Source organism: Paramisgurnus dabryanus, chromosome 18, assembly GCF_030506205.2.
Source record: "Paramisgurnus dabryanus chromosome 18, PD_genome_1.1, whole genome shotgun sequence".
Taxonomy (NCBI): Eukaryota; Metazoa; Chordata; class Actinopteri; order Cypriniformes; family Cobitidae; genus Paramisgurnus; species Paramisgurnus dabryanus.
Window position 1 is genome coordinate 4,900,019 of NC_133354.1, and position 18,220 is coordinate 4,918,238.

Genomic DNA, 18,220 nt, shown 5'->3' on the forward strand with positions numbered 1-18,220 from the left:
ACAGAGCCAGGAATAGAGAAGGTGACCTCACAGGTAACAAAAATAATGTTACTGCGGTAAAAACCTCTGAAAGAGAACACAAGCAGATAGGAACATTACATGCATCACTGTATGAATACACACATAGCTGTTTTAGATTTAGGGTTTGGATATTAAAACGAGTGCCATAAACATCAGCATCTAATAAACAAACCTAAATAAAAAGAATTGAAAATGAAAAGACATTAAACACACACTTCTGACACTGTGAACTAACATGAGCTTTTACAGATTTTTTTCTCTAATGGAAAATTTTCTTTCTCCGTGACCTATAATTACAGTAAATGTCGACTTCCTGTACATTCCTGCAGTGGAACATTAGAACCTCAGGAGAGGAACCAGCAGGACTAAAAGTCCTCTTAGCTTTTATCTTTTAAATGGCTCATTTGAATGGCAACAGAAGGATAAACAAATAAAACAAACCTTTAAGCAAGAGTCGTTAATGTAATGCTTTATATTCAATCAGAAGAGAAAACATTCACGCATGTAAATGCACAATTTGAGTCATGAATGTCGTTTCCTTTAAGAGAAATGCTGTATATTTTTAATGCATGTTATGATATTTGTAACTTTTACATTCACAGATTTTCAAGCTCCAATTTTGGGGGGGGGTCTTTAAGGTTCATAGAAACCATTCTGGACTTTATTTCAACACCTATTGCCAAGCACACACAATGACACAAAAACAATAACTTCTGCTGTTGTAAAAATAATGTATTTGCATATATGGTCATTTATAGCTGAGCATTTTAGGCAAATTCTCATGCAAAATAAGCATCAAAGGTGCCGTTTTTCCTGTGTTTTCGAAGCTTTGATTGTGTTTACGGTGCGCAATATAACGTGTTCATGTTTCCTGTGCGAAAAAACAATTTTTTTTTACATAAAATTAACTTTTCTATATACTGCTAAAAAAAACAGGCTGATGTCTTTTCTTGTTCTATGAAGTCCCTCCTTTAGAAATGCGTAACAAGTTCTGATCGTGTATCTGGTCCAGTGTGTTGTGATCATAGACTGTCAAAAAGATGGACGACGCGATGCCGCTGTAACTGAACGTAAAATGTACGACGATGGGCGCTGACACGTTAGGTAAAAATGTCAGTTTGGAGCCAAGGCATGCGCAAAAGGAATCGTCCGTGGATCCCAAAGGCGGAGCCGCAGTATCAAACTTCTGCCCAAACACCCGCACACCCAATTAAACCACACCCCTTGAACGTCTTATTTGACTGGCTTGCTAAAATAAGGTAAGTTATACAACTCATTTTGTCGGTGTGAAAGAACACAGAAATCAAAAATTAATAGTTAGTTATATCTTTAATCTTACCTCGAAGCTTTGACAGTCCGCTCAGAGAAGCTGTCAATCATAACGACACGCCCCCTTTCTACAGCATCAAATTTCTAGCTAAAATGAAACTTATCACAAAAATGAACAATTTAACATATTTTAGCATGATAACGACTACCTTAAAGGATCAAAACCATCTTTTGGAAAATTTTATTAGACGTGTAGTTTATTTTTTCATTTTGACCCGAATCCCGTTTGTTTACATGGAGAAGGCGGGGTTTATGACTTGTACTGCAGCCAGCCACCAGGGGGCGATCAAAGAGCCAGCAGCTTCAGTTTTCAGGATGTATGAGGCACACCCGGTTGCGATTCAACGACAGCAACTAAGCGCATAGACATTATATACATAGACACCTCATAACGTGCTGGAACGTAATCCAGCGTTGCTGCCATATTGGTTGGTTCTCCACCACCAATATGAGTCAATCGGAGTAATCGGAGAGCGAGCAACTATGCCTGTATTTTGTGCACATAACCAGCGCAGTATTGATACCAGATCGAATGGGATTACCTTTCACAAGATCAAACAATATTTTTTTTTCCATTTATAATCAGTCCCTCCAAAAAAAAAACGCAATTATGCGATCGCATGATTTAACGCATAATCAGCCAAAGTCCGCATATTTATGCGGGGGGCGCATTTTTTCAAATACGCCGCACTTTCGCACATAAATTTCAGATTTCCAGGTGCAAAATAGGCGGGGCTTGCATGATTTCAAAATCCCCGCATTTTTGCAGCAAAAATCACATATATCTTAGCAGAAAGTTGAAAAATGTTGCATTTACCTCGTGATTATGTGACGTGATTATGTGACGTGAACATCATTGAAAAGCTGCAAAAGCTGCAAAGTTTTTGCAAGTTTCCGCAATTTCATAGAATAAAATTGCATAAATATCCTGCATATTCCATCGCATTTTTTTAAGAAAATGTGCCGCAAGATCAAGGATTTTTGCCCACAACAACACAAAAAATAGCGTTTTTCTGGAAGGACTGTATAATAATACATAATCATTAAAAAAAACCTGGTAAAAAATTCGGGGAGTTATGATTATTGTAGTTGGGGATACACATTCCCCAGTAGAAATAAATGCAGGGGGGGCGCATTGGGGACCCATCCAAGATGGCGGACGTGCCGATACGTCAGCTCCAAGAGGCAGGGTTTTGTGACTGCACTTCCGAGGATGCGCTAATTCATAATAAGTGTTCGGATTGTCACGTGTGTGGTTCCCTTTTCCAAAATATGTGTCATGCGTATGGAGAGATCCTGTGTGCATCACGTGTTTTGTCAAAATAAGTGTGCCTGCTGGAGACGTGTCAAAACCGTTTATGATCAAAGAGACGCTCACGTTCCCTAAATACACGCAACACCCTCCCTTAACAGTAAACTCTGATTACGCATGAGATTGTGCGATTATCTGGCACACACGAGCGTCTCCTGTCAAGTTCAAGTTCAAGGCAGCAGTCACTTATTTTGGCATGACACGTGATGCACACATGATCTCATAAAGCGCAGAACACATATTTTGAAATGACGAACCACACACATGACAAGCTACATACATGTTGTGACAAACTTCGCATCGTGCGCTTCAAAAAAAATAAGTGACCAGCTGTCACTGGTGTCTACGTATATAATGTCTATAAAACTAAAGTTTGAGAAATGGGGTCAAGAAAAACAGCACCTTTAACCTTTAAATTTCTTTGTTAAAGTTCCCTACCAAGAACCACACGAATGTCCAAAATTATGATTGTGAAGTTTGTTTTTTATTGGTTGTAATTAACATGATAGAAACTTAATCTGAAACAAACAAAAAATGATGCCCAGAAAGCAAAACAAGCTGTTTTTATATTCAACATTCTTAACTGAAGTGTGAAAGTAATGCATCTTAAACTTGACTCTGAATCATCATCCAGTTTGATCAATTTAAACATTGAATTAAATGAATGTTATTTACTAAAAATGAAAGATAAACAAAGAGCAACAACATCTCTGGGTGGTTGGTTTGTGCTGTGTAACAATGATAAAAAAATGAAGTAACAAGGACGATGGCTGATTTCTCAATTCATTATATACTGTACGCGTCTGAAAGATATCACATGACCTAAAAATAAAAAAACCCAATGAATACAAAAAAAAAAGATTTCTATTACAAAAACAAACGAATGCAGTTTATATATATCATCTACATGCAGTTTACCAAATTTATATATAGCCTATATACACATAAATCAGACACCAGGCTGCATTTACAAGTAAATGTTGCTATTTTATTATACAAGTATCTAAATATGTTTTAATAATTTTGTATATTTTCCCAATTGGGAGGATAAACAGCAAACAATGAGCATCAAAATCAATATAGAAAAAGGTTTGGTTTATCTTTGTGCAGACGGTCATATGAAGATTACATAAGGGTAATATCTGAGCAAAATGTGCCGACAATAAATAAATTAATTTAAAAGAGCAAAGCGTCCTATAAAACAACCAACAAAACATATGTTACGTGTTTAATCTGTGCATAATATCTATAATTATAGTCTTAATGGGGTTTAGGGAGGAAAAAAGAAAGTCTACCTGTAATCCCAGCATTAGCCAACAAATAACTGAGAAAAAGCTTTGGTTTATTTTTTCCCTGATGACCCCTCTCGCCAAACAAACCAGCAAAATTATTCTGATTATCACTACAAAGTATTTTACGGACCTGCAACCGAAACACCAATTTGTACCATTCCCAAACGTCAGTGCAGCTAGAGAGCGACCCCATACTAGCTGCGCAGAGATGAGTAAAGCATATATAATAATGACACGGATGGAAGCCCAGGAGTCCCACATGAACACGCAGAATATATGAAAACCATTCCTTAACGCTCACCATAGAGGCACTTCAACGTCCGACTTGCACAAAAAAGCTGTAGGCAGTCCAAAAAAAGACCGATACACATGTCTGCATACACACACACACACACACACCTGTACACACAACATCACACGCTCGGTTTACGGTGAGTCCATGCTGAACAGCTCGATGCCCTGAGGGTTCCAGTAGAGACCGACACCGGAGTTAAAGACCAGCGACCAGACGTATGGAATGAAGAAATCTTCAGGCTGCTCTTCCTCCACGTATTTAAACTTCAGCTCTGGAAACTTCTGCAAGAGACACACACACACAAAAAGTTACAACGTACAAGATCCCTTAAATGCTGGATTGTCAATATAAGCATTCATATTTGTGTATAAGGAACAGTGCTACACAAATACATTTTGTCAGAAGCAACGTATTTCAGCATTATTTCTTTGTCTATACAGTATATTTTGTAATCTTGAAATCTGACTTTTTTCATGTTTTAGTGCTATAATTGGGTCCCCTTCTATCAACCTAGCAAATGTGAAAAAGTTCAAACCCAGTAACTTAGTTTTGGTAAACCCTTCTTTACAAGTACATGAAAAAAATATCATACAAATTTGGCTCCCCCTGTGATGTCTACTGGCCTGGCATAATACAGCGTCTTCACTTATACATAAATCCAGATCTTTCCAAATTGTCGTGTGTATGTAAAATATTTCAAATATTCAAAGGAAAAACTTTTCAGTTTTTTATTACATCATTGAAAGGTAAACCAAGGCTTTGAACTGGGAACGAAAACGAAAACCAGAAACTTTTGATGTTTTGCAAGGAACAGAAACAAAACCAGAAACTTTCAAAATATATATGTTCTGGAACAGAATCATTTATTTAAAATAATGGAAACCAGTTAATACCATTATTTTTTTTTGCTCTTTGACAAGATTTCTGGGCAATATGACTCGGTGAAGTTCACTTCCGGTCGTCTTTGACTCATCAGAGAAATTAGAAGCTTGCCACCAGCAAGTAGCCAACTCAATCCAAAGTCTCTAATGTAATGTCTCTAACATTTTGAGATACTTGGTAGCCTACAATATTTAACATCCTATGATTGAGATAAGAGGTAAATATTGTGGGCTACAAAGTATCTCAAAATGTTTGTTTTTTAATACTAATAAGTCATGTAACGGATCGCAGTTTATTTGTGATCCGTACAGATCACGACCCATGGTTCAGCTCTCATGCAATTCGTGGATTAATACGGAAATTTAAATAGGGTGAAAGTTGATCATTTTGCACGTGTTTCAAAGGTAACACTGGTGATTTTAAACAATTTAACCACAAAAAGGCAATAAAGTGAGCAATTTTCTGTACACACAGACGTCCATCCGGTTCAAACATTCCAATCAAATATGATTATCCCTATTCCTCTTTAAAGATCAGAGCTCTTAATTTATAAACTTGAGAGAGAGTTGCGCTACTGTGTCTCATAATGTAGTCCATTAAAATACATTTGGGGAATAAAGCACTGAAAAACAACGTCATTTTCACTTTATGTGGAGTGACTGTTTATGCTGCATCTTCTTCCTGAAGCGCCGTTTGGAATTTGTCCTCCGTCTGTGTGTGTGCACGTGTTTAAGTCCACTCAAAAGTGCATACACGGAGAGACGCGTTTCAAAAAGCAAGCAAACAATCTTTCTGTTCTTGACAGGAAACATACAAACAAAATGATCTCGAAATACCACAGTATTAATTTTTCACATTTTTTTTTTTTTTTAAGTTGACATGGCAGAATTTGTCCTTGTCTTAATTCATGTATAATGCTGAAACAAATGCAGGCATGTCAGAATTACAGTTATGCCGCTTACATAATAAAGCCTTTTATAATGTCTGATGACAAGATAGAGACTTAAAGCAGACATATCATGCTTTTAAATCTGTCCTTTTTATATAAAATCATCTATTTGTGGTCTATATAAAGCGGAACTGCAATGCTTGGGTCTGAGATCCTCATTATTATAGCCCCACAGGCCCCCTTTTTACCCCTTAGCAACTCATTTTGGTACTGTCTTTTTAAATGCACGTCATACCCTGCCCCCTCTCCAGGTTGCAGAGGTGACACTCGGTTAAACTCCACCCCGTTCGGCCATTTTTGTAGTTTTATAGCAGAGATACGATTATCTAGCGGCACAGAAACTTTTTATTCACTCGTTATTCACAAAATGTCAACAACGGAAGACTTGTCTATCCAGCCATACATGTTCGAGCCAGAGTCGGAAACGGAGCGAGATGAAAATGAAGACGACGAACCTGCAGAACAACGTCTTCATATGGAGGTATCGCAATGGTGTGAGGCTGCAGCCTCCGGAGGTCGCATATCTAGGCTGCATACGTCATCAAGACGGTCTTATTTCAGAATATTAACAATTATAAAGTTGACTATTATTCTTAGTTAATCGTAAGTTGTTGTAATGTGCTCATGACTTGCAAATGTAATGCTCAGTTAACTTAAACCAGGCTTGATACCCAAAAGCGATCTCCGCAGTCTGCAGCCTTCGGAGTGAGAAACAGCACTGCTAAACCATGACCACCGTGTACTTTACTTTTTTTAAGTTATTTACAGCTAACCGAAGTGCTCTGCTCGTCGTCTCCAAAGATCCCCTCAATCAGACGAAGTCTATCGGCAAATCCTTCTTCATACTGGCGGAGATTGGTGAATTAGTTATCCTTAAAGTGCCTCGGGCACACAAAAATGACTTTACCCACAGATGTGAGTACATTTCTTACGCTCTCGTAACTTCTGCATCCTTGAGCTTGGACTACAATATCGCAGCGAGAAATAAAAAATGGCGGATTGCTCGAAGTGTTGGGCTGGGAGTCGATGTCCTTATTTGGCAGTTCCGCTGCTAATACTGTGACGTAATTTTTCAAAATACGTAATAGATAATAGAAAAATCAGAACCGGTTGGAAAATATGACCAAAACAGAAAATAAAGATATCAACAAAGCACCTGAAGAGACTAATTTCAACTTTTATGTACTTCTAAACACTACAAATATACAACAAAATGCTAAGAAAGTGGATTTAGCATGATATGTAAAATTATGTAGACTAATAATTTAACTTTATGTCCTAATGATCAGCCTACTTATTTGTATGTCCCACAGCTGACATGGAACGTTATTAACCGGAACTTTTTTTTTCTTACCGGTTCAGGAACGTCAATTTTAGGGTTGAACCAAAAATCGGAAACGTTAAAATACTGTTTCTGTTCGGAACGAACCAACTGGGGAAAAATCTGGTTCAAAGCCCTGGTGTAAACATAGCTGTTGTGAAAAACCGACAATGTAGAGCGTGAATAAGAGTCACAACATGGTATCTTGTACACCGAGTGCAGTAAACGTGCAGGTCAACTGTCAAGGTGCGAGATCTCATTTCAGGAGTTTTGACACAGGTGTAATTCCACACAGCAGTGAGGTAAATAAACTTGAGTTTGATTGATGATGTGACACACGGCAAGACCTCAGACGCTTCTCTTCATGTTTAAACACAAGACTTTTAACCTCTGGTAAAACGACACGCAGGGCTTAAATATGAGACGACAGCTTTATTTCTCCTGTGAGGATGTGAGGTGTTATTGAACCGAAGACTGAGCCTCACGGTTTCAGCTTGCTGACTTTATCAGCAGCGTATATTTCTCCTTTATTTCTCTTCTATTTATCTGTAAGACATAAGATGAAAAAATAAAGCTAACACTTAAAAGCTTGAATGGACTGCAGGGAAGTTGTGCGTCTGTGGGTGTGTCCAACACCGATCCTTCTCGTGACCTCATTCGTGTCTTTCACTTCATTTTTTGAGGAGACAGGATGTAAAGATCCCAAGATGATACAGGAAACCTCCCAGTTCCTCTGAAATGCTTTACCAAATAAATGCTATCATTTCTCATCAGGCGGTTCTGGTGAAACACTTCAGCGATCATGAGGTCAATCCCAGGAAACACACAAGCTGATAAAACTGTTTCAATGAATGCACTGCAAAATCACACAACTAGCCGATCCGGCTCTGGCAGCACGAGGACCTGACCTTGATCCGACACAATACCCTTCATACACCGTACAGGATCAAGCGTGGCGGGCCAAAACCAGCAGCTGGAGGATGGCAGTGACCTGACCCGATCTCTGTCAACCCGAGCCCACGCTCAGGTGAGTCAAAGAGCAAATCAACAGCAGGTAAGCTGTCCGTCAGCATTAATAATGCAGTCGGGTCCTCTCATATTCCCCAGCGCTCTCTTTGTGCGAGACAGAGGCCGCATTGAAAAGCCTTCATATCAGACTCGATAGAAAAGACTTGGCCGGACTCCGTGACTCCGGGTCTGCTGGCTCGGCTACACTGCGACTCTATTGGTCCGTCTGTCGCTTTCAAAGGCCGCGGAGCAAACGGACGCGTGCTGTCATCAAGAGGAGGACACGGAGCGTGGCGTGGGATGAGCGAGGATGGGTCAAAGGGTCAGGTTCAACCAACAAAAACTATTACAATGCAGCAGTGACGAAAACCACCGCACCACCGCAGTGAATTGGTGCATTACCATCACGGTGGTAAAATACGGCCACCGTCACAGCCCCAATCATAATCAATAACATTATGAATAATAAAATGAATCCCTATATACATAATTTCTTGCTGAATGTTTATTAACACACACACGCACACATTGTGATAAGCAGAATAGGTTTAATTGGCAAATGTGTGTAGCAGAACTTCATCCATTATACTGTATGACACTTGCATTACATGCGAGCGGCCCCTACGCTAATAGGATTTGCATTTCTAAGTTAAAGAGATAAAAGTGTGTCTGTATGAGGTTTGTATATACATGTGTGTGTGAGTGATGTGTGAGGTCAGTGCTGACTCTTTCATCATCTTTATAGGAGCCACAGTGTCTCTGTCTTATCACCACACAACACACAACAACAAATTCCAGCGCCTCTGTTACTCTGCACCCGTCACACACTGCTTTCACTGTTTATATTCAACACAGACAGAGAGACAGACAGATAGACACACACACACACACACACACACACACACACACACACACACACACAGAGAGAGAGAGAGAAAGAGATGAAAATAAAGGAAGAAAATTGGTGAAGTGCCCTGGGGCAGACTGACTGACCAATCATGCTGCGTTGCTGTGTGTGTATATGTGATGTGATGTGTTTGTATGAAGTGTGTATTTGTGTTCCAGGACAGGAACATCACAGTTGCTCTTTTGAGAGTGCAATTCTGATAAACACTGCCCACTGCATTGCTGGCGTGTGTGTATGAGTCTGTGTCTAGACAAGAATTTTGTAATCTCAGTCATGGGGGACGCCACACATCTCCTACACAAACACGCACACCAACACATCTCCTACACTCATACACGCATGTACGCACGCATGAGCGCAGACATCTTCTAAACAAATACATAGACACACACACACGCATGTCTGGAGGTCTCGCGGCGCAAATAAGGCATTTAGCGTGGCACGGTAGACGCAATTTCGCCTCATTCGTGCTTCTAGTTCGCGTGAATTTAGTGTTCCCGCGGCAAACGCGCAAGTTGAAAAATTTGAACTTTGGCGGAAAAAAGTTAACCAATCAGGAGCTTGGTCTAGTAGTGACGTGATTACAGGAAGCTTGCAGAGTCGGAGAAGGCCTCCCATGACGTGAATTTCGACGTGAATGTCTCAATGACTAGAATTTCACGCGCAAATGAAGTGAGTAAACTCAAAGGGCCCTATTTTAACGATCTGAAACGCAAGTGCGAAGCGCAAAGCGCAAGTGACTTTGTGGGCGGATCTTGGGCGCTGTTGCTATTTCCCGGCGTGAGAAATAACTCTTGCGCCGGGCACAAATCAATAAGGGGTTGGTCTGAAGTAGGTTCATTATTCATAGGTGTGGTTTGGGCGTAACATCAAATAAACCAATCAGAACGCTATCCAACATTCCCTTTAAACGCAAGTGCGCAAGTTCCATGGTGGGTTGCTATTATTATGACGGATTTACCAGGCGCACGCTAGGAGCGGTTCACAGCCGAGGAGACCCACGTTCTTGTAAAAGCGGTCAAAGACAGAGAAGTTGTTTTGTATGGGGATACGAGAAACCCGCCCAAATCAGCGTCGGTTAAACAGACGTGGGAGGAAATAGCCACAATTGTCTCATCAGCTGGCATCCCCAGGACGTTGCGCCGCAAGCGCTACAATGATGTCAGGAGACCGGGGAATCCCAAGCTTGCCAGCATAAATCGGCCACGCCGTGTAACGGGAGGTGGATCTGCCTCTACACAGACGCCAGCAGAGGACATTGTTGCGTCCACCCTCACTGCTGAAAGCCAAGAAACGCAAGCAGTCCAACCCCAAAGTACTCTTACAAATCAAGTTCACATACATTAAGGTTTCTTATGAAAATATTTTAATTATTATTTACATAAAATAAATGTAATACAGCCACACAACAAACTTATGAAAATATTTTAATCGTTATTTGCATGAGAATTTTTTAACGCAGCCACATACAATAAATAAAAACTATCACCACAATGCTCACCACTATGATTCCCCTTATCTCGTGTGTTCATATTTTTTATTGTAACAATTTATGATTTACAAAAATAACTGTTGCATCTGTGTAGATTAGATAAGCAAAGTGTGCACGCTATACAGTAAATTATGTTCAAGCATGCGCCCTTTAAATAGCATAATGAACAATGCGCCACTGACTTTAGACTAGTTTTTTTTTGGTCAGTGGCGCAATTGTTTTTTGAAACTGCAAAATAGCATCAGGGATGGTTTGCGCCGGAACACGCCTCCTTTTTTGCGCTGAACCGCCCAGGGAGCGCAAGTTCATTCCCTAGTTTGCCGACGTGCGTCTGTGGAGGGAAAAACCCGCTGTGCGCCGGTGCAAAATACGAATGATACATGCGTCACTGACAAAGTCAATTGCGCTGGGTGCAAGATAGGGCCCAAAATGTTCAAGCAGCAAACTAGATGCACGGTTATGCTACGTACACACCAAATGTGTTACTCGCTATAGATTATTCAACTTGGGTGAAGACGCGTTGGAGCCGAATAGCGCGTGTTTTCGAGGCTAATGCGGCACCCATATCGCGTTATGCGCATCGCCCCGCACGAGGACGCGTCTGATCGCATCTTTGTGTTGACTTTGTATGTAATCTACTCGCGCAAAACCCCTTAACTTTACATTTGATTAACTGAAAGATCTAAAACATTTTCTTAAATAACTAAAAATGTGTTCGTCTAAAAAATGCTGGACATATGCATCTCGGACGGCTTGGGGGTGAGTAAATCATGAGTTTAATATCATTAAATGACATTATTTGAAATGCTTCAATTTCCATACCAATGGTAACAATGATCCAATCGATTAGATCTTAATGGGATTATGGGTAATGTAGTTACACATGACCTGTGAAATCTTTTATCATCACTTCATCTGGAAGCTGTTTTGAATGGTTTACACATTAATCGTTAAAAGCCAATTTCACTAGAGAGAAACAGAATGAGATTTTTACTGTCGAAAATCTCCTTCCTGAGCCTCATTCATGTGATCATAAAAATGATAAATGTCATCCGTGAAATCTAAAACCCTGAACATGCAATTAAACGACGGATGAACGCCACACGCCGGCCACATGTCCTGTGATTTAGTGGGAGCAGAGGGGATTGTGGGTAAGGATGGGTACAGAAGATTTGTGTTTAATCCTGTATATCAGTAACAGATATGAGAGTGTATGTGCGTCACGTCCTGATGTCATTACATCCGTGTCTTGTAAAGGCGTAATGAACGACCCCGCTGGAGTCGTTTGTGATAATGAAGATTACATTTGACCTACAGTCACCATCGCTCGGGTGCTTCAATGCAAAAGCAGCTTCATTCAACCAGAGTCTAATACGAGATTAAGATTCATTTGTCTTAAAACCATAAAACTACATTTGGATTTACTTGGTTAAAAAACTTTTTCAATAGTATCAACAAGAATAAACAAGTTCCTTACAGGGCTAAAAGTAATAGTCTAGTCAAATATGTTGGATCTGAATCAACATGCAGGGATGAAGTTATCAACTACTGAAATTTTGGTACCTTTTGGTATGATAAGTTTAAATGTAACCGTACCTTCAGTCGATCTTTGGGTAGAGCCGCAGCGCCCTTCTTGATGACCTCTTGAACTCTCTCCACTGACAGATCACTTCCTGCCTGTTCCAGACGTTGACTGAAGAAACCAATCACCTGCAAGACACAAACACGCACATCATCACCATGGCAACATTACTGCAACATCAGGACCACAGAGCTACTGTATCACACAGATCTCACCGTGTCGAGGTTCTGCATGATGTCCTGGAAGGAGGGGTGAGATCGGAACTGCTCGAAAAGTTCACGTTTATACAGCAGGGCGTACAGCAGGTTAGGGTTGTGATGAAGCGAGTTACTCAAGCAAGAGTTTATGATCTCCAGCATCATTCTGATCACCTCCTCAATGACATTCAGATCCTGAGCCTGAGGAATACATATGAGAGTATCAGTAAACAAACAACCTTTTTCGTGGTTGCATGTAAGGCTATTTTGAAATTTACCGCTATTGTGATAACTATATATACGATATCCATATGACGGAGAGTTGGGATAACTTCATTTATTTGACGGGTCTATCATTTGTGTGTTGCATGCTTTGATTGTCCAAATTAGACCAATCAGAAGGGGCCTTACTAAATATCCGCCAAGTAGGTCTTATACTGTTATACTATTGGCTAAACTATGGGCGCAAAGGTGAACCTAGCGTTTCAAAGCAGAGAGCGGCAAATAAATATGGTAGGAGTAGAGACAAGCGAGTCTTTTTGCCCAAATTAGATTTAAAGGGGACATCTGATTTTTTTCATGTTTAAGTCCCCAGTGCTTCTTTCAACCTAGAAAAGGTGAAAAAGATCAACCCAGTAACTTCGTTTTGGTAAACCATTCTGTGCAAGTATGTGAAAAAATAGCTCATTGAAATTTGGCTCCCCTTGTGATGTCAGAAGGGGGTCTTATTATAATAATACCACCCCTTAACTCTTTCCCCACCACAAATGAGTTATCTTGTCAATGAATCTTGTCAATAAAAAAACTTTTCCTGATGAGTTTTTAGGGGAATCTGTAATACCGCAATTATCGACTAGATGGCGCACTTACCCAATTTATAATTTTTTTTAAAGGTGTAGTGTGTAAATTTTAGAAGGATCTTTTGACCGCAATGCAATATAATATAGATAACTATGTTTTTATCGATGTATAAAGACCTTACAGACCCTAGAATGAGCCATTTTCATCTACATACACAGCGGGTCCCCTTACATGGAGGCCGCCATTTTGTTGCTGCCATGTTTTTACAGTAACCTTAAATGGAAAAACTGCTCTACAGAGCGTGTTTGTCACTACCTTGTCTCAGACGATGACATGTCTGTCCTATGACGGCTACCGTTGCTTCTCTTTGTGCTTCAAAAGGGAGGGGTGCAATTCGCAAGCTTACCACTAGATGCCGCTAAAATCTACACACTGCACCTTTAAGCAAAACATTATTTATTAATTAATTTACACTGCGTTTATGTTTTGATAATCATTTGGAATCTGATCTCTGTACAAAATTCCTTCACAAAATGCAATTATTTCAGCTTTTTGCAATAAAAAATATTTTTGAAGAAAAATTCCCATATTTAAGCGTTTATAAGTAGAGAAAAATATAGATAGGATGAAACTTTTTTCCCCGTTTTGTTTTTTCATTTGATTTATTTGTATGCTTGATATTTTTGTACGTATTTTTAACTTTTGTGAAAAATACTGGAGGGCAACTTTTCAAAAAAAGTCTGATGGGGAAAGAGTTAATCTGCACTATCCAACCACAACACTGCCATTTAGTGCACAGATCAGCTCATTTGCATTTAAAAGGAATTAACACACCCAAATAGGTTATAACAAAGAAAACATGCTATAAAAAATTATCTATATGGTATTTTGAGCTTCACATTCGTATTTTGGGGTCACCAAAGATTTATTTGACATCTTAAAAAAAGCTAATAAAAATATCAGTTCTCTAGGGAAACAATAGATTGTTTTTGCATCATCTGTCTCTTACTTGCAATATATACAGTTCATGCATCATGTACGAGGCATGTTTATAAAGGTTTTCGACGGACAGAGAGAGATGGGAAATATGTGTGGTGATGTTAGTGGTCAAAACAGACAGTCTGGAGTCACTCGGAGACCACCAGGCTTCACATCAGCACAATATTCAATGAGACACACACAGGAACCCTTTTATGACACATAGACATGGGTTGTTTCTGTGATGTCTTAAAGGAGTCGTGGTTATAAAGTAAGCCCAGCTCTCTGTTCCTCACACCTATCCCTGCCATTAGACGGAAGAAATTCCTGCCCTCTGTTCCCATGACGACCCCCTACACGTGGGAAAGATGTGCGGACGCAGCAGTCAGGAATATTAACAGGGTGGGAGCCTGTCGCCACTGTTATTAACCAAATTCAAGTAGGTGCTTATGAAACCCTTACACTAATAACAAAAGTGCATGCAGACGGGAAATACTTGTCTAGCCCAGCGGATCCTAAAACTCTTTACCCAAAAAAGAGGCCTGGGAATGAGTAGGACAATGTAGTTGTGCAACATTAGAATAACAACATAACAAATACAAAAATAAACAACAACAAAAAGAGTTTTTTACATGAAAGAAAGAGAGAGAGGGAGGAAGGGAGGGAGAGAGAGATAAAGAGTGTGTATGCGCACAATCAGCATCAGTAAGAGGTAAACTCTTGTCTCTATGGTTACAAGGTCATAGGTTCTCAGGCTGAGGTCCTAGGTCAGGTCTAATGCTTTAAGCTTACAGTGATGCTGCGAGGTCACCATGACAACAGACAGGTAATGATCAACATAAGCAAGCTGTACCATTTTCTCATACAGGTGAAAACGTCTTTGTTATGAGACATTATAACGTTAAGACATGTGTAATAAAGCAGGAATTTTACCCTTTATTTAGGCAATAGATCATAACTAAAATTTCACAATCTTTCAAAATAAGATCAGGTCATAAGGTCATTCTCTGGCTTGTATTAAGACACAAAGACATAAGACACACAGGAATATGACGACTCCTCATATGTGCTGTGAAAGTATACAGTCAAGCTTCCATGTATACATTTATATGCAAACAAACAAGCTCAACACTTTATTACAATTTTTACAGAAGACAATTTTAGTGACTTCACTTAATTTCATTGAGGGTGGGTTGATGATAATAGTTTCATTTCTGGAATACCATTAAAATAACAAACGGCGTGTATCTGTTCCCATTAAATGAAGGAAATCCCATGGTGATAACAAACCCGCCAGACAAAACCAGTGTGTTTTTGTGAATGTTTGTCTTATGAGATATGACATAAGAAAAGCTTGCGAAATCCAATGTAGTCTAAACTCTTTCTTGATAAGTGCGGTTTAGGAAATCCTTCCCATGAAGATCACAGCAGTGTGGAAACTGTTTGGGTGACTGCACATTTGCAACACAATAAACTCTTCTGACCTGATCAGCATAATGAATATAAATACAAAATTCTGATTTTCACCTTCCAGTATCTAGATAGTAAAAGCCTGGGTTTAGTTCACTTTTACGCAAGGATCTGTGTACAGTGTGCGTGATGCAAATTTCATTATCAGATTAATACGCCTTCTTTATGCCTGATTTTTGTACTATGTATGCGCACATCGCACATGTACATTTCAATTTCTTGCAGTAATTAATTTATCCACAAAGATCCAATCGTGCCCTGTGGGCACCAATTCACAAGGTAGTTGTTAAAAAACTGCATAAATAAAACGGATTGAAACGCAAGCTATCGACAATGGAGGCTGTACAAAAAATGCAGCATGAAGTATGAATCTTTCCCCGCCATTGATGAGTTATCTCGGCTTGAGTAACTAGCTTCATCACATTAAGAGAAAACGCTTCCCTGCCAATGACGAGTTTTTATGGCAATCCATATTTCCGCCATTATCCACTAGGTGGCACTATTACACAACTTATAAATCACTAATGCATCCACTGATCCAAAAACAGTAAAAACTCTGTGTATGTTTTGATCATCGCACTGAATCTGATCTCTATAAAAGTCCTTTACAAAAATGCAATTATCTCAATTTTTAATTTTTGAATAAACCTACCCCTATTCGAGAGGTGATAAGAGAGTTGTTTGAAAAGTTTTTTGTTTGAAAGCAGATGGTCTGTTGTTTCATTTTTATATATTGTATGTTTATATATTTAAGGCTTTAAATTCATGTGAAAATCATAAAAAATGCTGGTGCTGACTGGCAACTTAAAAAAAAAGCTGGCGTGGAAAGAGTTAACTTAATTATGCAAGTCAGTTCAACCTACTTTTTAAGTTTTGACTTGTTGACATAACACAGAAAACAAGATGAAATTGTTTAACTCTTTCCCCGCCATTGACAAGTTAATTCATCAATTAAGAGAAACGCTTCCCTGCCAATGACGAGTTTTTATGGCAATCCGTAATTATTCTGCTATTATCCACCAGGTGGTGCTCTTATCCAACTTATAAAACCCAAAAGTATCCCCTTAAGGCAAACAGTTCAAACTCCGTGTATGTTTTGATCATCGTTCTGAATCTGATCTCTATCTCTAGTCCTTCACTAAAAACACGATTATTTCAGATTTTCGCTCAAAACTTGGTATTTCTAAAAAAATGTATCCATATTTGAGAGGTGATAAAAAGAGAACAAATGAAGGTATGATAAAATGTTTTTTTTTTAAAGCAGATGGTCTGTTCTTTCATTTAATATATTATATGTTTATATATTTAAAAAGAACATTTTCTGGAAAGCATTAAACTTTTGTGAAAATCATAAAAAATGCTGCCACTGGCTGGCAATTTTTTTTTAATGCTGGCGGGAAAAGAGTTAATTTAATTTGTTAAGTTAAAGTAACAGAAAAATATGTTAAATTGATATCATTGTATCATGAAAAATACAATGATGTTTACATTACAGCGCCACTCTTTGGGACCTACATAACTGCTCCTTAGAGACCCCTGTAGGCCAGGAGTGGTATTGCATGCGTTAAATGCCTATGTACCGTTTGAGTCAAATGACATAAAAAATATACTATACTTCCAGCTTTAGAGGGAAGATTTTACTTGTTTTATGTATATTCCTTTGGAAATATTGTAACTACCGTAAACATTATCATGCCAATAAGGTACTTTAAACTGAAATTGTGAGAGAGAGACAGATGGAGAGATGAAGAGGAATGGATGTGAATAAAGCAGTAGACACAAAGGACGTGTGTGATGTCTAATGAGGACAGCAGACAGCAGTCTGACCAACCCAGACACACAACAGACATCTGCAAGACACCAGCCTGAGGCTTTTTGTGAACACACACACAAACACCCCCCCCCCACACACACACAACATCAAGGTTACACACTGAACTGAAGACTCCACACAAGCACACACTCCATTTACATCTCTATTGTCACACACACACACCCCCTCTCCCCTGAGTGTGGTCTGGCAGGTCTGATGACGCCCCTCTAGGGTCGAACCCGAAAAGCGCCTCCCCTCATTACTCCCAATGGATAGGTGATAAAGTGTTTACCTCATAATAATGCTGAAACATGTTGTCTTGCAAGCAGCATTCAAAGAAGTTATTGATTCATAAAGAAGTGACTCTTATGACGCAGTTTAAAACATCAGGAGGCATCATAAAATGCATCGTATAAATGCTACGTGGCCATATGCACGCTTGTGTTCAAAAAACACAATGCACAAAACATATTTTAAATGAGTATGTTTACCAGTGAATATGAATATCAATGCATATGAATCAGTGAGTCAACCAATCATGCAATATCAATATCTCCGCAGAGACGTAAAA

The 18,220-nt window shown here is 39.2% G+C and overlaps 1 protein-coding gene across 1 annotated transcript in view; it reads right to left on the bottom strand.

Moving 5' to 3' along the window:
* Positions 1 to 3,124: 3,124 nt before the first annotated feature.
* The window catches only part of dym (dymeclin), a 76,836-nt gene continuing 61,740 nt past the window's right edge, over positions 3,125 to 18,220 (bottom strand). The window contains exons 15-17 of the mRNA XM_065243793.1: positions 12,606 to 12,788; positions 12,405 to 12,518; positions 3,125 to 4,530 (exon numbers count right to left, since the gene is read on the bottom strand). Coding sequence (XP_065099865.1) covers positions 4,381 to 4,530; positions 12,405 to 12,518; positions 12,606 to 12,788 — 447 coding nt within the window. The 3' untranslated portion in view covers positions 3,125 to 4,380. The remainder of the gene's footprint in view (positions 4,531 to 12,404; positions 12,519 to 12,605; positions 12,789 to 18,220) is intronic.